At 44.7% G+C, this 23,961-nt stretch overlaps 1 protein-coding gene across 1 annotated transcript in view; it reads right to left on the bottom strand.

Annotated features, from left to right (window-relative positions):
* The window catches only part of bop1 (BOP1 ribosomal biogenesis factor), a 273,049-nt gene that overhangs the window by 44,290 nt on the left and 204,798 nt on the right, over positions 1-23,961 (bottom strand). The window contains exons 4-7 of the mRNA XM_069915117.1: positions 19,970-20,124; positions 17,806-17,923; positions 3,421-3,522; positions 985-1,197 (exon numbers count right to left, since the gene is read on the bottom strand). Coding sequence (XP_069771218.1) covers positions 985-1,197; positions 3,421-3,522; positions 17,806-17,923; positions 19,970-20,124 — 588 coding nt within the window. The remainder of the gene's footprint in view (positions 1-984; positions 1,198-3,420; positions 3,523-17,805; positions 17,924-19,969; positions 20,125-23,961) is intronic.

Genomic DNA, 23,961 nt, shown 5'->3' on the forward strand with positions numbered 1-23,961 from the left:
ACATAGAAGATAGGAGCTGGAGTAGGTCATTCGACCCTTCGAGGCTGCTCCGCCATTCAACGAGATCATGGCTGATCTTAAAATTCAGTACCCCGCCCCCGCCTTCTCTCTGTAACCTTTAATACCCTTATACTGAAGAAATAGATCTAATTCCCTCTTAAATATATTTAATGAACCTGCCTCTACTACCCTCTGTGGCAATGAATCCTCATGGGATTGGTGGGAACACTGGATGCCTTCCTGCCAATTCACCACCTCCAAGGACCTGAAGGAGCTATTGCATCAGGGCTCAGAACAGAGGTGTGCAATAGAACTTTACAGCACAGTACAGGTCCTTCGGCCCCCGATGTTTTTTTATTCCTAAAAAATATTAAAGCCTCCCTACCCCATTACCCTCTATTTTCCTTCCATCCATGTGCCTGTCTAAGAATCTTTTACATGCCCCTATTGTACCAGCCTCCACCACCATCCCTGGCAAGGCATTCCAGGCACCCACAATTCTCTGTATAAAATACTTTCCCTGACGTCCCCCCTAAGCTTCCCTCCCTTAATTTTGTACACATCCTCTGGTGTTTGCTGTTCCTACCCTGGGAAACAGGTGCTGGCCGTCCACCCTGTTTATGCCTCTCATAATCTTGTAGACCTCTATCAAGTCTCCTCTCATCCTTCTACGCTCCAAAGAGAGAAGTCCCAGCTCTGCTAACCTGGCCTCATAAGACTAGTTTCCAATCCAGGCAACATCCTGGTAAATCTCCTCTGCACCCTCTCCACAGGAGTTAATGGACAATTTTTGATAAAGGAGATTTGGATCGATGAGGTTTTGCTGTTGTTTTGAAATGTGATAAAGATCAAATATGAAATGGAGTAAAATTCTTCATGTTGCCCAAATCCAGAGATCACGGCAATGAGAAAATGTTAATCAATTAATGTTCCCAGTTATTTTCCAGATAGATGGAATCCAGCAATTGGATAGAAGTTCCTCACCTCTTCCTCCGTCAGTAAATATTCTGGTGGGGGGTTATAAGACTCCTCGTGCCCTGGGAGTTTCAGCTTTGGCGCAGGGATGTGCATTTTATGTCGACCAAGGACTGCATTGGGATCTTCCTTTGCCCACAGGTCATAGTACTGTGGCTTGTCGTCTCGTGGCCTGCGTGGTTTAATCCAGCCCATTTTTATTGCATGTACAAGCTTGGACACCTGCAACATGAAGGGGAAAGAGTAGAGTAAAAAACAGCGAAGGGTGACATGGTTAGCAAAATTGTTAGCGCCAAGCCGTTACAGCACCAGCGATCCAGGCTCAAATTTGGCACTGTCCGTAAGTTTGTACGTTCTCTATGTGGGTTTCCACCACCCTTCGAAATGTTGTAGGTTAATTTGGTATAATTAGGCGGCATGAGCTCGTGGGCTGGAAGGTCGTTACCTTTCTATATGTGAGAATTTAAATTTAAAAATAAATTAAATTTAAAATTTAAGGCTACATATTCTCATGCCAAAGACTGGATAATTACATGGAGGGGAGAGGATTGGAGGGGTATGGACCAGGTGCTGGTCAGTGGGACTAGGAAGGTGGGGACTTGTTCCGGCATGGACTATTAGGGCCAAACTGGCCTGTATATGGTTATATGTGCTAAAATATAGCCCTGCTTTTAAAATCAGAGAGCTCCAAATTCTCAGGCTACTGTAACCATTAAATTCCCCATCCCTTCCATAGATGGGCCAGCTTCATACTGGGCTTATCACCAGATTTCAAATCCCACCTCTGGCAAGGTATGACATTGGTCATCACAACATGGCATGGTTAGTGTTTGTACGTTCCCCCAGGTCTGCATGGGTTTCCTCTGGGTGCTCCAGTTTCTTCCCACCCTCCAAATTGCTTGGAGTTGTAGGCTAATTTAGATGGTACGGGTTTAAATAAATATTCTAGGTGAACCATGAGCTACAGAAGTAGAATATTTCCTTGCTCAAAATATTTCCAATAATAATATGGGTCATAATCCAGGAAATCTCGTTCCACACAAGCATTGTGAGTGCATGGTACATCTCAAGGACCGCAAGATATGACAACATGGCGTGGTTAGCGTTTGTGTGTTCGCAGGATTAAATGGCCAGAATTGGCTTCTAACGTGCTGTAATTAAAAAAATATAATTTAACACGTGGATTGCCAATAAAAAAAAACAATAAAGAACCCAAGTCCTGACTGGTTCGAAATGCCCTTCAAGGTCATTCTGACCCAGGTCTGGATTCAGTCCCACAACTCTTTATGCCTTCAGGCTACATGAAGATTGGACTCGCATGCCAAAGCTGAGCTGAAGCTCGGACAGAGGGGAGGGGGGGGGGGATCCTCTCAAACCACGTGGGCCAGAGGATGAACAAAGCAAGGCTACCGTTGTAGAAAAAAAAAGCTGCCAAATGCACAAAAGCGAGAAGCCAGGAAATGGCATGACCTCAATCTCCAGAGGAAGGTTACAACCGTGCTTGCTGCAGTTTTAACTCCAGGACAAAACAGCTGATTAGCACACGACCGAAATTGCATCAAGCCACACAGGATGCAACCCATTGCAAAGTGGGTGGAACAAAGAGTGGTTGGGGAGTATGACGATTGAACACTACACTTTGGTAGAGCTGGAAGATTCCAACAGCTCAAATCTCACTTCCTCACACAGGTTTGAATGAGAGATCGCGGTCCTGGTAGTGCATGTTATATTACAGGGCTAATAATTCAAAGATTTTGAAAAATAAAACCTTGCCGTGATCTTATTTGAATGTTTGTAGAAACCTTGATGGATTACTTGTCATTGCAAGGGAAGGAATCTGGCGATCTGTGCCTGGTCCGTTCCTATTCCTGGATCCAGACACACACCAACACGGCCGAGTTTCATGCACTCCCTGCATGGATTCAGTAAAGGATGGGCAATAATTGTTTCACTCCCTACAACAGCCATTGTCAACCTTTTATCTGGCCATGGCCCCCTTACGAATCTGCATAAAATTTACGGGCCCCCTTTCCCTGTGAAGCAGTCATTTCGTTGGCTTCTTCTGTACTTCTCTCCTAGCCCCAATGCATCTTCCCCACCCCCCCCAACCTAAATGTGCTGAGCTCCCCTGGGGGGGGGGGGGGGGGGGGGGGGCGTTTGGCCCCTGTTGAGAACAGCTGGCCTACAACATGTCCAAGAAATTAACCATGATTTGGAACATTCAGTCTACGACTAGAAGGATGGCTGCTGTCATTGTTCAAGCTGCAGATGAGCTCCCCAGGAAGATCCGTGAACCTCTAACAATGGTAGGGTACCAGGAGCACTGCCCAACGACAATTGCAGTTCCATTCCTGCTCCTTTGGATGATGGAAGATAGGGAGGGAGGAAAGTGTTTAAAAATTGCTGCCCTTATTTTGGGGCTAAAATAAAGTTGCTGGGACTTACCTTCTTCTTCTCAATGAGTGATGGAATGAAGCTGCGTTTGTGAGCCGGGTGATTGGTCACGGGGTGGATCATCGTCTCATGTGTAAAGAAATCAATGGAAGGCTGAAGAGAGAGAGAGAGACATTAGCTTGAAACTGTTCAGACCTCCTCTCCTTTATAACATGGTAACTTTTATGCACTTTGTCTTCTACACGCAGGCATGGCCAGCATGGCTGAGTTGGGGTGAAGGGTCTCATTCCATGCTGAGTAGCTCTGAGAGTCTACAGAATTAATACATGCCAAAAGTGGATCCAAATCAGATTTATCAGCGAAAGAATCTGGGAAGTGAGAGAAAGGTTCAGGTGGAAATATCTGGGATGGAGAGGGGGGGGGGGGGATTAGACTGAGTGAGAATGAACTAAGAATGAAGTACTGCACAGAAACAGGCCCTTCAGCCCTTCTTTTTGCCATCCACATCAATCCCATTTGTGTGCATTAGCTTATTATCCAACTATACCATGCCTATTCAAGCATCTTACAAAATGCCTCTTAAATGGCAGGTTAGCGGAGCAGTTAGCAGATTGATATTACCAGCACCAGTGACCTGGGTTCAAATCTGGTGCTGTCTGTAAGAAGTTTCTGCATGGGTTTTCCCTGGGTGTTCCGGTTTCTTCCTACACTCCAAAATGTAAGGGTGGAATTATTCTATGCGTTGTAAATAAACACATGGTGACTGCATCCGATTCCACCACTTCCTCTGACAGCTCTTTCCAGATATCACCAACTCCGTGTGTAAAACCAAAACTTGCCACAGTTCACTTTTAAAACCCTTTCCTTTCACCTCAAACCTATGCCCTCTTGTTTCTGATACTGCAACTGGGGGGAAAGAGATTTTGACTATCTATCAAATCCATGCCTCTCGTTAGCTTGAGTGCTCAGCTCACCCCTCAGCCGCCTTCTCTTCAGAAAAGATGTGGTTAACTTTCGATCAATAGGTGTAAAAGGTGTTCTACGTTTATCAGGGTACATCTCCTGACCAATCAGTATCTCTTCTGCTCAAAGTTACACAATAAGACGATGACATAAACGCAGAAGTAGGCTCTTCAGCCCATCGAGTGTGCTCCACCATTAAATCATGAGCTGATCCATTCACCCACTCAGCCCCACTACTCAGCCTTTTGCCCATAACCTGATACCCTGGATAATCACAAACCTATCAATCTCTGCTTTAAATACATGCAAAGACCTGGCCTCTATAACCATCTGTGGCAACATATTCCACAGATTCACCACCTTCTGGCTAAAGAAATTCCTCTAAGTGGAATGCTCTTCAATCCTGAAGATGTACAACCTTTGTCTGAGACTCTCCCATCATGAAAAACAAACTTTCTACGTCTACTCTGTAGACGCCTTTCAACATTTGAAATGCTTCAATGAGATCACCCCTCATTCTCCTAAATTCCAGCGAGTAGATTTCAGATTTATTGTCAGAGTTCATACATGACATCACAAGATTCCTTTTTCTTGCAGGCGCGCCTGAATTACCTCTAATTGGTAGTGCAAAAAACTGTACACAGCATAAAATGTAAACAAAGAACTGTAAATTGACTGTGCAATACAGAGAGAATAAAAAGAAAATCAATAAAGTGCACAAATTAGAGTCCTTAAATGAGTTCAGGCCAAGAGCTGTCAAATACTCCTCATACGATAACCCTTTCATTCCTCGAATCACCCTCATGAACCTCCTCTGAACCCTCTCCAACATCAGCACATCCTTTCTTAAATGAGGAGCCCCAAACTGCTCACAATCCTCCAAGTGAGGTCTCCCCAGGGCATTATAAAGCCTCAACATCACATCCCTGCTCTTAGATTTGATTCCCCTTGAATTGAATGCCAGCATTCACTACCGACTCAACCTGCAAGTTTACCCTCAGGCAATCCTGCATGAGGCTCCCAGGTCCCTCTGCGTCTGGGTATTTTCACTTTCCTGCCATTTAGAAAATAGTCTGCCCACTTATTTTTTCTACCAAAGTGCAATCAAGTTCAACAGTTGAAGGGCAGGTGACCCAAACATCACTACAAAATTGATGGACTGTGTAGTGAGGGAGTGGTCATCATTAGAGAGGATTGAGTCAGAGCGGAAAGGCTTTGGGTCAAGTGGCTTCTGCGAGAAGAGCCTGAGGTGGTGGTGCAGGAGTTGAAGTAAGTAAGGGGCACCCTATTCGAGGAACAAAAAAGATTCAGCAGGAATCTCAGGGCAGGCTGTATATATCATATACATTTACTCTAGTTATAGACAGTGGGAATGGCAGCCATGGCAGGGGAATGGTCCTCTTGCAGAATGTGCGTCGTCAAGGAAGCCAACAGTAGCCTTGACAACTTCATCTGCGAGAAGTGCATCCAGTTGCAGCCCCTGACAAACTGAGTTAAGGAAATGAAGCTGGAGATGGATGAACTCTGGATCATTCGGGAGGCAGAGGGGGTGACAGACAGGAGTTACATGGACACCATCAGACCTAGGAGGCAGGAGGAGGGTAGACAAGTTAGGAGAGGGAAAGGGAACAGGCAGGCAGTGCAGGGCACCCTGTGGCCATTCTCCTCAATAGCAAGAATACCATTTTGGATACTGTTGGGACAAGCTCAGCGATCAGGTCTCTGGCTCAGTCTGGTCCAGTGGCTAAGAAGGGAAGAGAAGAGGTGACCTGTAGTGATAGGGGATTCCATAGTTAGAGGGACAAATAAGACGTTCTGATGGTATGTTGTTCACAGCATTCTCAGGAGAGAGGGTGAGTCGCCAGATGTCATGGTCCATATAGGAAACAATGACATGGGTAGGAAAGGTGAAAAGGTCCTGAAAGGAGAATTCGGGGAGTTAGGTGCTAGGTTGAAGGACTTGACCTCCAGGGTGTTGATCTCGGGATTGCTACCTGTGCCACGTGGTAGTGAGGTTAGAAATAGGAGGATATTGAAGTTTAACATGTGGCTAAAGACAGGGTGTAGGAGGGAGGGGTTCAAATTTCTGAATCACTGGGCTCTCTTCAAGGGAAGGTGGGACCTGTTCCGACTGGACTGTTTGCATCTGAACTGGAGGGGAACTAATATCCTTGCTAGTGCTGCTCCAGAGAGTTTAAGCTAGATTTTCAGGGGGAGGGGAACCAGAGTACCAGAGCAGATAGAGGAGTGGAGGAGGGAAACGATGGTGTGAAAATTACATGCATGGTTAGAAATCAACTGGTTGTAATGTGGTGGAAATTTTTGAAAGTGCATCTATTTCAATGCAAGGAGTATTATAGGAAAGGCAGATGAGCTTAGAGCGTGGATTGGCACGTGGAATTATGAAATTGTGGCCATTAGTGAAACTTGGTTGCTGAAGGGACAGGACTGGCAGCTCAATGTTCTAGGCTTCCGTTACTTTTGACGCAATAGAATGGGGTGGGGGGGGGGCTTTGAAAGGGGGAGGAGAGGCATTGCTCGTCAGGGAAAATATCACAGCTATGCTCAGGGAGGATAGACCAGAGGGCTCATCTACTGAGGTTACATGGATGGAGCTGAGGAACGGGAAAGGTATGACCACCCAATAGTCAGCAAGAATTGGAGGCGTAATTCTGTAGAGAGATACCAGACAGCTGTAGCAAACATAACGTTGCGATAGGAGGGGATTTAAATTTTCCACATATGGACTGGGGCTCCCATACTGTAAACGGCTGGATGGCTTGGAGTTTGTCAAATATGTTCAGGAAAGTTTTCTAAATCAATATATGGAGCAGTGGTGGCCAAACTGCGGCTTGCGAGCCACATGAGGCTCTTTGCCGTGTAATGTGCAGCTCGCGGCAATACCTTACATGCCATTGAATAGAGCCCCTTTCAGGTAGTTTTGCCTGGGAAATGTGGCTCCGGAGCCAGCTATGGGTATGGGTGCAGACGTTTCAGGTGGCAGCGCTGAAGGCGCTGTTCTGCCACCTGAAAGGTCCACAGCAGGGAGAGATGCCGCGGAGCAAAGGCCAGCTCCTGGGGCTGGGGCAGCCAGCACGGGACGCTGGGGCGGCCGATGTCCCGCACCGGCTGCCCCAGCCCCATAATCCTGCGCTGGCTGCCCCAGCCCCATAGTCCTGCACTGGCCGCCCAAGCCCCATAGTCCCGTGCCGGCCACCCAACCCCGTAGTCCCGCACCGGGGGGCTGTCAGGCAGCGGGTAGTTGGGTTGCCGGGCAGCGGGGAGGGGGGCTGTCAGGCATGGGGAGTTGGGCCGCCTGGTTGATTGTCATCAGTCCGGCCCCCCTGCTAGGCACCTGAAAGCTGCTAGCTGCTCTCAGGCTGCTGCTTTCAGATACCTAGGGGGACTGCTCAGAAGCGGAGAATATACCTCCCCGGGGTGGGTTGAGTAAGTACACTTTGGGGACCGGTTCTCCGCTTTCAGGTAGAATTATGACCACCTGAAAGGGGCTAACGATAGTGTTGGTGGGTGTGGCTTGCGATCGCGTAATTGCTACAGCTCTCAAACATCTGAAGTTTACGGTAGGCAGCTCTTATGTTAAGCAAGTTTGGCCACCCCTGATTTAGAGGTACCAACTAGAGAGAGTGCCACACTGGATCTCTTATTAGGAAACGAGACAGGAAAGGTGACAGAAGTATGTGTAGGGAACATTTTGTGTCCAGTGATCATAATGCCATTAGTTTCAAGTTTAATTATGGAGAAGGATAGGTCTGGACCTCAGGTTGAGATTCTAAATTGGAGAAAGGCCAATTTTGAGAAAATGAGAAAGAATCTAGAATGCTTGGATTGGGATAAATTTTTTTTCAGGCGAAGATGTGCGAGGTAAGTGGAAAACCTTCAAAGATGAAATTTTGGGAGTACAGAGTTGTATGTTCCTGTCAGGATTAAAGGAAAGGTTCGCAGGCATAGTGGAAGACCTTCCAAGGTGAAATTTTGAGAGTACCTTGTCAAAGGCCTTCTTAAAATCCAAATACACGACATCCACTGCATCTTTCCTGCTTGAAACTTCCTCAAAGAATTCCAATAGGTTTGTTAAGCAAGATTTTCCCTTAGGCAAACCCTGCTGGCTTTGGCCTATCTTGTCATGTGCCTCCAAGTACTCCATAACTCACCCTTGATAATCATCTCCAACATCTTCCCATTTGACATTTGTACAGGCTCATAATTTCCTTTCTGTTGCCTCCCTGAGGATTGTGTGGTGAAGACAGGAGAATGGGTTACAAAGGATAGTAAATTAGCCATGGTGAAGGGCCGAGTGGCCTCATTCTGCTCCTGCATCTTATGGATTGGTGGATGCATAAGGTGGGAGCATCGAACAAGGACAGTTGCATACATTCTCAGCCTGCGTTTTGCATCCTCAAGACTGCATACAAAAAAAAGGGATTGGGGGAGGGAATTGAAGAAATATCTACTGCCAGCACTGACATCCTTTACTCTAATAAACACTGGGGGGAAAATTCCTTTCAAAGGTCACCTACCTCAAGACATTTTGTCTCTCCCCTGGGGCTTTTGGTTAGACAGATTTCACCATCTCAGGCCAACCTGAGTGTTTTTGAAAAAGCAGACCACATTCACGGGGATGAAGTATGTTCAGAGGAATTCAGTGTAAATTCTTTGGATGGAAATTTTGAACTTCAGCCCAAGTTAGGAGACTATTAAAAAAATGTTGTTAGAGTAACTCTTTAAGTTCAGAAGTTTTGTACGCTCAGAAATTAAGGAAGGGTTTTGTAGCTTTATCCACCCCTCCCTTGGTTCTGCAGCTTTCTTAATTCTTGCACATTCTAAATTTAATGAAATCTTCTGTCTACACTACAAACTCCAAACCCCCAACCCCCTCCTCCCATTGGGTGAGAAGATTCATTTTCTCCTCTATTCGTTGCCCTCTCTGAAGCAAAACGAGCTCTTCCCTTTCCAACGCTATTACAGCGCCAGTGATCGGGACCGGGGGTTCGAATCTGGCACTGTCTATAAGAAGTTCGTATGTTCTTCCGTGTCTGTGTGGGTTTCCGCCAAGGGCTCCGGTTTCCTCCCACCGTTTGAAACTTATCGGGGGGTGTAGGTTAATTGGGTGTAATTGGGCAGTACGGGCTTGTGTCCTGAAATCTAAAAAAATCAATTCATTCAGTCCTCAAAATTTATTCTCAGCTTTGGAGAAGGGGAGTCTGATTGGGAATTTATCAATTCAGCCGATCCAACCTTCCCTTCCTTAAAACGCCCACATCCAGGCAACATCTTCGTAGATCTCCACAGGAAATGTCCTATAACACCAATGTTCTGTGCTTTAGCCTAGCTGACACTAACAACAAGAGACTTTGTTCGCTGTTCTCACATTGTACCCCGCAACTTCTGAAGGTGTCGTACATACTTTGTGAAACACAAGTGTCCAAACGCTGTGATTGTAGTGAAAACACAAACATGCTGGAGGAACTCAGTAGGCCCTACAGTGTCCGTGGGAGGTAAAGTGATACCACCTGTTTCAAGCCTGAGCCTTCTTCAAGGTATAAGAAAAACGCAGGCAGGTGTATGAATAAAAAGGCTGGGAGAAGGAAAGAAAGGGCAAAGGGAGGAACACAGACCAACACAAAGGGGACAAATGGACATGGATAGGAGGACAAGAGAGGAAAGGTGAGAATTGATCAGTGGAGGGGGGTGGCTCTGCGAACGATCTGGAGAAAAGAAGAAATAAGAGAGAGAGAGGGAGAGAAGGGGGGAAGAGAGAGAGACTCAGAACTGGAGGAAAGGAGAAATAAGGATAGTTGGGGAGGTGGGAAACTAACTGAAACCAGAGAAGTTGACGTTAATGCTAAATGGTTGGAGGGGGGGCCCAGATGGAAGATAAGGTCTCATTCCTCCAATTTGCAGGTGGTCTCAGTCAGGCAGTGCATGAGACTGTGGACAGACATGTTTTCGTGGGAATGGGGTGGGGAACTGAAATAGATGGCCAGTGGAGATCTCCAATGTTGTGGCGAACAGAGCCGAGATGCTCGATGAAGCGATTTCCCGGTCTTTGTCCAGTCTCTCCGATGTAGAGGAGAGGAAATGCTATAGCATGCACAGAGATCTCAGCTACAATAGAGTGAAGGCAATATTATTTTCCAAGAGTGAAGTTTGATGGCAGGAAAGAAACTGTCCTTGAACCTGATGGTGCATGAGCTTCTTCCCAGCGGGGGTAGACAGCGTGGCTGGGCTGGGGTGAGTCTTTTAATATGTTGGCCGTTTTTCCATGCCAGTGGCAAGTGGAGATGTAAAGCATAATCTTGGAGGATCTTAACTGAACCCAACACACTAATAGCATTGTGAAGAAAGCATGTCAGTGCCTCTACTTCTACAGAAGTTCGTGATGGTTTCAGAAACCCCAGAAAATTTCTACAGTTTGTGGTGGAAAGTATACTGACTGGCTGTATTATGGTCTGGTGTGGGGACACCGATACCCCTGAGTGTAAAGCCCTGCAAAAGTTGGTGGACACAGCCCAGGACATCACAGGCAAAACCCTCCCCATCTCCATCTACAGGAAATGCTGCCATCAGAGAGCAGCAGCAATCATGAAGGATCCACACCTCCCAGCACACGCTCTGTTTTCACTGCTGCCATCAGGAAAGAGGTGTAGGTGCCACAAGACTCGCCCCACCAGGTTCAGGAACAGCTGCTCCCCCTCCACCATCGGACTCCTCAACAACAAACTCAAACAGGGACTCATTTAAGGACTCTTACTTGTGCACTTTATTGATTTTTTAAAAAATTCTCTCTGTATTGCAGAATTTGTTTAAATTTCTTGATCCATTTACATGTATACACTGTGTAGTTTTTTTTTTGCCTTCCCAATGGTAATTCTGCCTCGTCCCCAGGAAAAAGACCCTTAGGGTTGGATGTGATGTCATGTATGTACTCCAACAATAAATCTGAAATCTAAAATTGTACATTCCTGAAGATAAGGTGGTCAAGGAATGTAGATGGACACAGGCTTGGAGATCGTTTCATTGATCACCTCATCTCTGTCCACTTTCCCAGTGGCCATCCATTTTAATTCCCCAGCCCATGGGTTGTGTTCTCAACAGACAAATCTACCTCAAGTACTGTTTCATTAAGGCAAGACAGCTACCTATCTGAAACTCCAGTTAATAATACAGGGAGGAGGACCAACAGCGAGAGTGGCCGGGGGGTGGGGGGGAAGAATATAGATAGTGATTTAAATTTTTAAATAAAATTTAGACACACAGCAAGGTTACAGGCCCTCAAGCCCACAAGTCCATACTCCCTAATTGACCTACACCCTGGCAAGTTTTTTGAACACTGGGAGGAGACCTGAGCCCTCAGGAAAAATTCACGCAGACACAGGAAGAATGTACAAACTCTTTACAGACAGCGTGAGATTTGAACCCTGGTCCCAATCGCTGGTGCTGTAGCAGCGTTGTGCTAACTGTGCAGTCCCTTTTAGATAAGGAAAGTCAGGAGTAAACGTGAGAGAGGAAAGCCCCTGTACAATGACATGGAGGCAAGCAAGAAAACTTGCAGATGCTGGGGTCAAGAGCAATCCACAAAAGTGCCGGAGAAACTCAGCAGGTCCCGCAACATCCATAGGAAGTAAAATGCAGTCGACACTTCTCTGCTGAGGAAGGGCTCTGGCCAGAGATGTCAACTGCTTTTTATTTGCTGCAGATGCTGTATGACCTGCTGGGTTTCTCCAGTACTGTGAAAACTCTCGCTCCTGTTCCCAAAGCTCAGGGCTCGTGACTAAAAAGTGCAGCAAGTATTCGGGACACGGCTTATACTTCCACAGCTCTCCAACAGCCTCTAGTGGCAGACATTTGTACTGCAGAAATCGGCACAAGTACCATTGCACCAAGCATCAGGTCCGAAATGAGAAAATTCTCCAAATTCTATGCTGTGTAAAACTGGTCCAAGAGAAGGACTGAAAGGGAGCACAGGTTCTGAAATCGTACAGTTTGAAGGGTGGTTCCTGTTTCTAACGAATGCTGCCTCTGTCCTGGGTAAATTTCATGAGTGGAACTGCAATTTGTAACTAACTTGTGGAAAAATATTAAATAAATTGCCAGACAGACTGTGGCATCTTTCCCAGAAATGTAGGAAGCTGAGGAGACAGGGGTTGTGGAGGAGGGGGGTTCTAATAGTGGAGGGGCATAAATAAGGTGATTGGTTAGTATTTTTCTCAGGGTAGGGGAGTCTAACAGTAAATGGCATTGGATAAGGTGAGAAGAGAAAGATTTAAAGGGGGATGTAATGTTGAGGCTTTATAAGGCACTGGTGGGAACTTGTGGAGTATTGGGAGCACCTTTGAGATCCTCATTTAAGAAAGGATGTGCTGACGTTAGAGAGGATTCAGAGGAGGATCAACACAGGCCACCGCCAATCCTTTGGAATCTCACCTGCGGCTAAGGGCATTTTAAATGTACAGTGCCCTCCATGATGTTTGGGACAAAGGCCCTTTTTTCTTTTATTTGCCACTGTGCTCCAAATCTTTAACCAAGCAATTCACGTAATTTCAGATTTAATCACGGTTGTTTGAATTCATTTTGGTTTTGACTGTGTAGAAATTGCAGCACGTTGTCCCCTCATTTCAGGGCACCATAATGTTTGGGACATTTGGCTTCAGGAGTACTCAGGTATGTTTCATTGCTTCATTGGTGAAGGTATAAGGGAGCTCGGCTTGCTTCTAAGCTTTTGACCACCTTTGGAGACTGTTCTTTCTTTGGCTTGGCTTCGCGGACGAAGATTTATGGAGGGGTAATGTCCACGTCAGCTGCAGGCTTGTTGGTGGCTGACAAGTCCGATGCGGGACAGGCAGACACGGTTGCAGCGGTTGCAAGGGAAAATTGGTGAGTTGGGGTTGGGTGTTGGGTTTTTCCTCCTTTGTCTTTTGTCAGTGAGGTGGGCTCTGCGGTCTTCTTCAAAGGGTTGCTGCCCGCCGAACTGTGAGGCGCCAAGATGCACGGTTTGAGGCGAGATCAGCCCACTGGCGGTGGTCAATGTGGCAGGCACCAAGAGATTTCTTTAAGCAGTCCTTGTACCTCTTCTTTGGTGCACCTCTGACACGATGGCCAGTGGAGAGCTCGCCATAGAACACGATCTTGGGGAGGCGATGGTCCTCCATTCTGGAGACGTGACCTACCCAGCGCAGTTGGGTCTTCAGCAGCGTGGATTCGATGTAGTTTGGTAATAAAAGTTAAAGAAGCCATTACAACGCTGAATACAAGCAAGAGACATCGTCCATATCTTATAATGACCAAAATCAACTCTTTGGAACATCATTAAGGAGAAAGAGTGTACTGGTGAGCTCAGTAATCACATTTCTCGGAAGACCTCCACTGCTGAAGGCAGAATTATCATCATACTGAAAAAACCCCCCAAATGTATGTCCAACAGATGAGAACCACTCCTCAGGAGGCGGGTGTGGATGTACCAATGACTACCGTCTGCAGAAGACTTCATGAGGGCTACACTGCAAGATGCAAACCATGACAAAGGTGGTGTGCTTTAGATCTTGAGCAGTTCCTTTACACCTCCACACTTTGCTCTTGCCAGCACTCTGATGCAGTTTAATCTTGAGCTCATCGGCCCAAAAGACCTTTTTTTTACAGAATTCTGCAGGCTCTTTTAAATACTTCCTGTATTCAGAAGCTCAAGGAGCACACTCATGACAATAAATATAACAAAATAAATAATTCTTACGGTGACAAGCCCCATATCGTTTGAAATTTAATATTTGAATCAATGATAGCATATCTAATTTTTTCCAGATTTAAACAAGATATAATATCCCTTAGCCATTGTGCATGTGTAGGTGGAGTACTATCTTTCCATCTAATCAAAATTGCACATCTGGCCGTCAATGTAGAAAAAGATAGAATGTGACACTGAATTGTTTAAACCAAACAATTTACATGTAATTAAAGAGCTGGTTAGGTTCCAGTTTTAAATTGAAAATTACTGATAATGTTTGAAAGATTTCCTTCCGGGGAAGATCCAGAACATGTGAATTAAAGAGGCATCCACATGCTTTACATTTGTCACATCGGGGATTTACGTCCAAATAAAAACAAGACAACTTAACTTTAGTTATATGTGCTCAATGAACCACTTTGAATTGCAGCAGACAATGCCATGCACAAAGGGATGCAGTGTTACTCAGTTTAAAAATCGAATTCCAAACCTCACTGGACCATGAAAGGCATAAATTTTGCTCCCAGGTATTCTTGATTTTAATTAATGGGGCTCGTCTTAGATCAGCCAATTTGTCGTAATTAAGAGATATTAAACCTTTACAGGGGGGGTTGTAGTTCAAAAGATGATCGCGCTCTGAATTTGTGGATATGATAACCATTGTAACCTTTTTTCCTAGTCCTGTAGCACATTTCATAATCTTGATGTTCAATTTTTATTGTAGAAATAGCAATAAAAATATTTTAAAGAGAAAAACTTCTTGTCAAATTGTAATCTGGCCATCCTTTTTTTGTGACGGAATAGTGGCAAACGTAGCCTCTGTATTTCTTCTGTTCGTGAAATCTCCTGTGGACAGCAGTCATCGACGCATCCACACCTACCACATGAAAAGTGCTGCTGATCTGTTGGGCAGGCGGTTGGGATTTTTCTTCCTTTTGATTAGAATTCATCTGTTAGCAGCAGAGCAGGCCTTCCTTGGAATACCAGTCCCTTTACGATTTTTCAGCTCACCACTACACTGTTTTATCTTAATGATATTCCAAACAGTTTATTTTGGTAATTCTAAGGTTTGGGCGATGTTTCTTACTGTTTTGTTTTTCAGCCTCACAAATGGCTTCTTTGACTTATATTGACACAACTCTAGTCCTCGTGTTGAAAATTGGCAACTACAGACTCCAAAGGTGATCAAAAGCTTAGAAGCAAGCCTAGCTCTCTTATACCTGCACCAATGAAGCAATTAAACATACCTGAGTACTCACAAACATCTGTGAAGCCAAATGTCCCAAACATTATGGTGCCCTGAATTGGGGGAACTATGTATAAAAAGTGCTGAAATTTCTACAGGGTCAAACTAAAACGTACATCAATAACCTTGATTAAATCTGGAATGTGCGCTTTAATTACATGTGAATTGTTTGATTTCAAATTCAAAACCGAGGAGCACAGTGGCAAATACAGGAAAAAAGTGTCCCAAACATTATGGAGGGCACTATATCTGCCAGGAGCCCTGTAATTTTAGCACTAGCCTCCCGCAAGGTCCAAGGGAATACATGGTCAGGCCCTGGGAATTTAACCACCTTTATTCGCTTTAAATCAGCAAGAACCTCCTCCTCTTTAATCTGTATATGGGCCATGACTTCACTATTTGTTTGCCTCATTTCCCTGTTTCCTGAGTAAATACAGAAATAAGATCTCACCATCTCCTCTGGCTCCATACATAGCCAAACCCTCTGATCTTCAGGAGGACCAATTTTATCCTTTACTATCCTTTCGATCTTAATAGACCTGTAGAAGCCCTTAGGATCTTCATTCACCTAGTCTGCCAAAGCAACCTCATGGCTGCATTTAGCCCTTTGATTATTTTCCTGCATTTTTAAAAATATTAATCATTTGCTCCCTGTTGCCTATATCTGCTATACACCTGTCTCTTCTTAACCAGATCATCAATATATCCCTTGAAAACTGAGATCCCTTATGCCTGTTAAATTTGCCTTTAATTCTCACAGGAACATCCAAACTCAGTAGTCTCAAAATTTCACCTTTGAAGGCCTTCCACTTACTGAGCACATCTATGCTAAGAAAGAATCTGGCCCAACCCACGCTTTTTAGATCCCTTTTCCTTTCACCTTTTAGATCCTTCTATCAATTACTTTCCCGGTTTCTGACGTCCCTGAGGAAAATGTCCTTCTTGCTTATTCTATCTGGGCCTCTTGATTTTATACACCTTAATTAAGTCTCCCCTCGGTCTCCTCTGTTCCAAAGAAAACAACCTGAACTTATCCAATCTTACCTCGCTGCTATAATTTTCCAGACCTGACAATATCCTAAATCTCTTCTGCACCCTCTCCATCCAGTACAATCACATCTTTTCTGTAATATGGTGACCAGAAGTATACAAAGAACCTGCAATGCAACCTAACTAGTTGTGTATGCATTTTCAACACATCCCCCTGATTCAGTGGCTCCTCAGTAAAAGGGAAGCATCCCAAATGCCTTCATATTGGAATTAAGGTTGGTATGTTTAGTGCAACACTAAATGCCATTAACCCGGGTTCAAATCCGATGCTGTCTGTAAGGAATTTCTACACTCTCCCCGTGTCTGCATGGGTTTCTTCCAGGTGTTCAAAAATGTACTGTGGTTGTAGGTTAATTGGGTGGCATGGGCTCATGAGCAAGAGGGAAGGTAAACCATGCTGTATGTCTCAATTTAAAATATTTAAATCCTTCATCAACCAGTCTTGCTACCACTGAAGGTCTGCGGGGAGGCTAAGACCGTAAGACAGAGAAGCAGAAATAGGTTATTCAGCCCATTGATCCTACCCCACCATTCAATCATGAGCTGATCCATTTTCCCACTCAGCCCCACTGCCCAGCCTTCTCCCCATAACCTTAGATGTCCTGGCAAATCAAGAATCTATCAACCTCTGCCTTAAGTTCACCCAATGACGTTGCCTTAACAACTACCTATGACAAGAGATTTATCATCATCTGCCGAACAAATTTCTTAGTGGACACCGTTCAACCCTGAAGTTGTGCCTTCTTGTCCTGGACTCTCCTTTCTATGTCTACTCTGTCCGTGCCTTTCAACATTCAAAATATTTCAGTGAAATCCACCCCTTTATCTCCTAAATTCCAATGAATACAGGGCAAGAGCTGTCAAATGGTCCTCATATAATAACCCTTTCATTCCTGGAATCATCCTTGTGAACCTCCTCTGAACCCTCTCCAATAACAGCACATCCTTTCTGAATGAGGAGCCCAAAACTGCTCACAATATTCCAAGTGAAGTCTCACCAGGGACTTATAAATTCTTAACATCACATCCTCTTGAAATGAATGCCAGCATTGCATTTGCCTTCTTCACCACCTGCAAGTTTACCTTCAGGGTATCCTATATGAGACTCCCAAATCCCTTTGCACCTGGGAACGCTCAATTTTCTCCCCATTAAAAAAAGTCTGCTTGTTTACTTTTTCTACCCACTTTCCTGTTTCTCCAGATCTCTCAAAAATCCTTTAATTTTCTGTCGTTACACCGTGTCAATTTCATTACCCCGATACAACCATCTATCTTTGGAGACCCACTGTAATGTGTTTTAAGAGATTGAAAGCTATTGAGCAAGACCATGCAAGGTTTGAACCAATGACCTAATCGACATGAGACTCTGTCCTCGGTTCTGATACCCAGGCAGGAAGCAGCTCATTTCATTTATGATATTATTTCCACCGATTCTTACCTGATGTGGATCAAAGTTGGCAACTCCATACTGTCCTTTCTGAATCCTGTGAATGAGGTCTATCTGTTCATCCGTAAGGAGAATATCAGTGCCGGTCATCTTATCCGGAATAGTTCGCCTGTGGACAAGAAGCAGCGAGGGTGGAAAAGATTGGCAGCAACTCAGACCACATTTAAAGGAGGGTGGGTCTACACACAAATGCAATGTACAATCACAGCCAACAGCTAAACTTTCATTTTTCCTCTGGACACCTATCAATACTTTGAGGCTCAAAGCTTTGAGATGAACTGATGAACAATTTAACTGAGTGCTTGTAGAAGAATGACAGGAGATGGATATGGATTTCATTTGACAAGGTTCCCCATAAGAGAGTCATTCAGAAAGTCATGAGGCGTGGGATTCATGGAACCTTGGCTCTGTGGATAAAAAATTGGCTTGCATGCAGGAAGCAGAGAGTAGCCATGGACAGAAAATATTCTGCTTGGAGGTCAGTGACTAGTCGAGTTTGTTAGGTCTGCTTTGTTCATGAATGAGTGAGACAAACACCAGACTGAGTCGAAATCAGGGTTCTTTGTTCTTTATTACCGGATTGTAACACTTGCAACTAACCATGTTAGTCGGAGAATGCATTCTGCCGTTATCAGCAAAATGGTGATTTTTTTATACCTTTGGATACATGCTTAGAACATCATCATATCATTACTTGTCCAATGACTAAAACTGTTGCTATCCTTTCCCTGCTAGCTTCCTGCCTCTCAATCCATCAATGTCTCTCTTATCTTGTAAGTACAAGGATGCATTCACATCTTGTTACAGCCCTGTACAGGGTAACTCCTTACACATTCCCATCTCATGATGTTTTACCTTACAAGTTGCACAAGGATTTATTCTGGGACACCTGCTCTTTGTATTTCTTAAAAATGAGCTAGACGAAGAAGTAGAAGGGTGAGTCAGTATGTTTGCAGATGATACGAAGGTTGAGAAGTTGTGTACAATGTTGAAGGTTGTCGTAGGTTACGAAAGGATAAAGACAGGATGCAGAATTGGGCTGAAATTCAATCTGGGTAAGTGTGAGGTGTTGCTTTTTGGAAGGCCAAACCTGAAGGCTGAGTACTGGGTTAATGGACAGATACTTAACAGTGTGGAAGAACAGAGGGTCCAAATCCATATATCTCTCAAGGATGCTGCACAGGTGATAGGATAGTAAGACGCCTATTGGATGTTGGACTCCATTAATTGGGGGATTGAATTCAGGAGTAGAGAGGTCATGTGGCAACTCTACAAATCTCTGGTGAGACCACACTTGTGTTCAGTTCTGGTTGTCTCATTATCGGAAGGATCTGAAAGCTATGGAGAGGGTGCAGAGATTTGCTAGGATGTTGCCTGGGTTAGAAAACAAGTCTTATGAGGCAAGGTTAGCAGAGCTGGGACTTTTCTCTTTGGAGCGTAGAAGGATGAGAGATGACTTAACAGACGTCTACAAGATTCAGAAAGGCATACATAAGGTAGACAGCCTCTGCCTTTTCCCCCAGGGCAGGAGTAGCAAACAACAGAGGGCATCCACACAAAATGAAGGGAGGAAAGTTTAGGGGAGATATCAGGGGTACTTTTTTTTTACAAAGAGAGTTATGGGTCCCTGGATGCCTTTGCCAGGGATGGTGGTAGAGGCTGGAACATTGGGGACACTTAAGAGACTTCTGGGCACATGGATGAAAGAAAAATAGAGGGGTATGAGGTAGAGATGGAATATATTGGGTTGGCACAATATTTTGGGCCAAAGGGCCTGTACTGTGCTGTAGTGTTCCATGTTCTATCTCACTGAAGCGTACGGGGTTTGACAGAGTAGGTGCAGAGTTGATGTTTCCTTTGCCCGGGCTGTCGACAATAGTTGTTACAGTCTCTCAATACACGGTTGTCTTCTCAGGAGAGAGATGAAAAGAAATTTCTTTATCCCTCTACCCGAGAGCCCTATGGTCTGAGAATATCTGACAGATTGATAGATTTTCTTTGCATATTAAGAGAATCAAGGGCAAATGAGGGAAGTATGCAGAGCTGAAAGATCAGCCGTCATCTAAATAAACAGAGATTTCCATCGGTTTACCGTTTTTTATATTTTTAGTACACCCAGACGCTGGACTGGGAGGTTAAACACAGTTTTCCATACCAGTAATCAGGATTCTCCATTTTCTCCAGAAATTCATCCAGTTCATCTTTGTTTCGGATTGGTTTGTAGATTTTCTTTCCATCGAGGTCATACCCCACGTGTGGGTAGTCTTTGTACCATTCCATCGGGATATTCCCCACAGTATTCCGGATATCCTACCAAAATGGTGGGTAGAGAAAAGAATGCACGTCAGCATCTCTACTTCCTCGGGAGTTTGCAGAGGTTTGGCATGACATCAGAAACCCTGACTAATTTCTACAGAGGTAGGTGGTAAGTGTGCTGACTGGCTGCATCATGGTCTGTCTGGTAACGGGGGACACCAATACCTCTGAGCGTAAAGTCCCTAAAAGGTAGTGGACACAGTCCAAGTCATCACAGGCAAAACCCTTCCCACCATCGAGAACATCTACGGGGAACACTGCTGTCAGAGAAGAGCAGCAATCATCAAGGATCCATACCACCCGGAACATGCTCTGTTATCGTTGCTGCCATTAGGAACGAGGTATCGGTGCCACAAGACTCGCACCACCAGGTTCAGGAACAGCTGCTCCCCCTCCACCATCAGACTCCTCAACAACAAACTCAATCAGGGACTCATTTAAGGACTCTTACTTGTGCATTTTATTATTTTTCTTCTCTGTATTGCAGAATGTTTACTTTTCTTTATTGTTTACATGTGTACAATTTTTGCTCTACCAAAGTGGTAATTCTGCCTCGTTCACAGGAACAAAAATCTGAGGGTTCTAAGTGATCTCATGTATGTAGTGACAATAAATCTGAAATTTAATTTCACGCAAATAAACCTATATCAGTTACTAATGATGATACTTGAACTTCAAGGAAGCACAGAGCTCTGTTCATTATTCCATCAAGCACTCACCGCTAGTACAACATGAACAGTGGCTGTGGAATCTCAGATTCGGCACTGATGAATCTTGCTCTCAACGTGTACAAAAGCTCCACATAGCTGACAGAATCCCACGCTCACTGCCCCATTCCATGCAACTCTTCCCCAACATTCATCCAATTCCCCTCGGAGAGGCGGAATCTGCTTTGTGCGGCACTTCACCCCGCCGTGATCCAGGTCACAACCAGCTTTGTGCAGGGACATTTCGGATTTCACCGCTGATTTCCTCCAACTCTTTGGCCAATCATCCCACCCTTCCACTGCTGAAAGCAATTTCTCCTTTTTTTATATATAAGGCAGGTCAAGAAAACTGACCTGGTTACTGATCACCCACCCCCCAATATACCCCATCACACTTGTCTCCCCTGAGCACTCACTCAAGCCAACAGCCAGGGTCCCTTCCAGGCTGCAGGCTTTAACTCCAGTGAAAAGTCTACTACATGCCAAAGGTAAAGTATTTTTAACTACCTAATTATTCCAGGAGCGCGGCTGAATGCTCAACTTTTAATAACACGCAACCTGAGTTGAATTACTCTCAGGAAAACCCCTGACCATTGTCAGATGGATTTCCAATACTCAAAAGTTAATAACACAGCACTACGAAAACAAAGAAAACAGATTTCTGGTGGAATAAATTTTAATTAAAAAAAAATTATTTACAACATGGTAGAAGCCGATTCCAGCCATTCGAACCTGTGCCGCCCAATTTCACCCAAATTAACCGTATGTTTTGGAGGGTAGGAGGAAACTGGAGCACCCAGAGGAAAAACATGGAGACAGAGAGAATGTACAGCGCTAGATTTGAACATGGATCGCCGGCACTGTAATAGCGTTGCGCTAAACCCTACACTAAATGTGATGCAGTTAACATGTGACACAAAATACAAGAGCTGAAATCAGCTGCCCCTGCAATCTGAACAAGATGCACCTCAGCAAAGGACTGTGTAGTTTTGCTCTTCACCGCTGATTTCAAGGGTGCCTACGATTCGGACGCAATTGGCAGGAACTGAATCGCAACAACACTGAATGCAGAGGGCAAAGGCATTGGAAATTGAGCTTAGTCTAGCAATGTAGAAATACTCCTTTCTCTGCCGTTTTAGAGCCAGTCACACAGACCCTTCAGTCCAAATTGCCCACACTGACAAAAAGGCCCTTCCTGTCCCACCTGTCTGCACCTTGCCCAATTCCCGGGAGTTCCACCACATTTAAAAGGGCTGGCGGGGGAGGGGGGTGGGTGGGAATGGACTGAAATCATTAAATTTTGTTCATGGTTTTTATGTAGTCGGTAGGCGAGAAGTTCACAAAGACAATTTGGGGAATTAAAAGATTATTATAGAGGAACCTTTGACAGCTCTTGACCTGTACTCGTTGGAATTTAGGGGAATGGGGTGGGGGTGGGGGGGATATCTCATTGAAACAGTTTGAATGTTGAAAGGCCTGGACAGAGAAGATGCAGAAAGGTTGTTTCATATGGTGGGAGGGTCGAGGACAGGAGGACACACCCAGGTTTGAAAGGAACAGAGATGAGGAGGAATTTCTTTACCCAGAGGGTAGTGAATTTGTGGAATTTGTTGCCACGGATGGTTGTAGATACCAGGTCATTGGGTGCATTTAAGGCAAAGATTGATTGGTTCTTGATTAGCCAGGGCGTCAAAGGTTATGGGGAGAAGGCCGGGCAGTGGGGCAGAGTAGGAAAACAGATCAGCTCATGATTGAATGGCAGGGTAGACCCAATGGGCTGAATGGCCTATTTCTGCTCCTAGTCTTAAGTAAACTTGATTGCTTCACAGGGAAGGGGGCCCAAAAACTTTGAGCAGAGACCTAAGGGGTCCATAGCCAAACCAAAAGGTTGAGAGTGTCTGCCTCAAACCAGAACATTTGTGTATCTATCATAATGTTTCTCAAACATTGCAATGGTACCCACCTCAACCCTCTACTCCAGAAACCTGTTCCATACACCCACCACCCTCGGTTGCCATTGTGTGTCAGCTCTCAGAGCAGCTCAGCATCAATGGCCATACCTTCAATCGGGCCCTATCTCAAATTGTCAGCTACCACAGGTGCTCTGCACCAAGATATTTTGGGTATTCCTTAAGCTGATGTTCTCAAGGGAGATATAGTTCATTGCTATCCTTCCTCCAATTCATCTCAACAGGATTATAAAAGTTAAAGAATTTCATGTATGTAACATTCTAAATGTAGCATTATGTGACAAGAATGGAACCGTTTATCATCACTCCTCAACAACAAGCCCGATTAGACACTCATTGACGGACTCTGCACATTATTTATTACTGAATATTTAGTTTCTGTATTGAACAGTCAGTTTATTTGCACTTTGTTTACATTTCTCTCTTCTACACCACAGTTAGCACAACACTGTTACAGCGACAGCGATCGGGGCCGGGGTTTGAATCCTGCGCAGTCCGAAAGGGGTTTGTACATTCTCCCCGTGTCTGCGTGGGTTTCCTCCCACCATCTGAAACGTACCCGGGTTGTAGGTTAATTGGGTGGCACGGACTCGTGGGCCGAAAGGGCCTGTCACTGTGCTGTATGACAAAACTTAAAAAAAATTTACACATCTTTTTGAGTATAGTTTTTTTACATTATTGAGCGGTCTCTGATAGCTCAGTGGTTAGAGTACTCATCTTGTAAACCAGAGGTTGTGAGTTCATTCCTCGCTGGGGCCTCATTTCTGTGAGAGGCGCTGGACAAAATGGCGACTCTCTGTCTGCCTTAATGTAGATAACATTTAAAGAATTTCATGTATGTTACATTTCATGTATGTTCCAATAATGGAACCTTTACCTTTAAGTAGAAATTCTGCCTGGCCCGCAGAAATAAGAATCTCAGGGTTGTATGTGATGTCATTTATGTACTATATGACTATATATGGCAATAAATCTGAACTTTGAACTTTAAGACATCGGCCATTGGACCCATCGCTACTCTGCCATTCAAATCATTTCTAATGTATTTTTCTACTTACCCCCATTGGGGTCTTCTCCCCAATACCTTTTGACATCCTGATTAATCAACAGCCCATCAAACTGCTTTAAATACACCCATAGCCATCCGTGATAAC

This window comes from Narcine bancroftii, chromosome 1, assembly GCF_036971445.1.
Source record: "Narcine bancroftii isolate sNarBan1 chromosome 1, sNarBan1.hap1, whole genome shotgun sequence".
Classification (NCBI taxonomy): Eukaryota; Metazoa; Chordata; class Chondrichthyes; order Torpediniformes; family Narcinidae; genus Narcine; species Narcine bancroftii.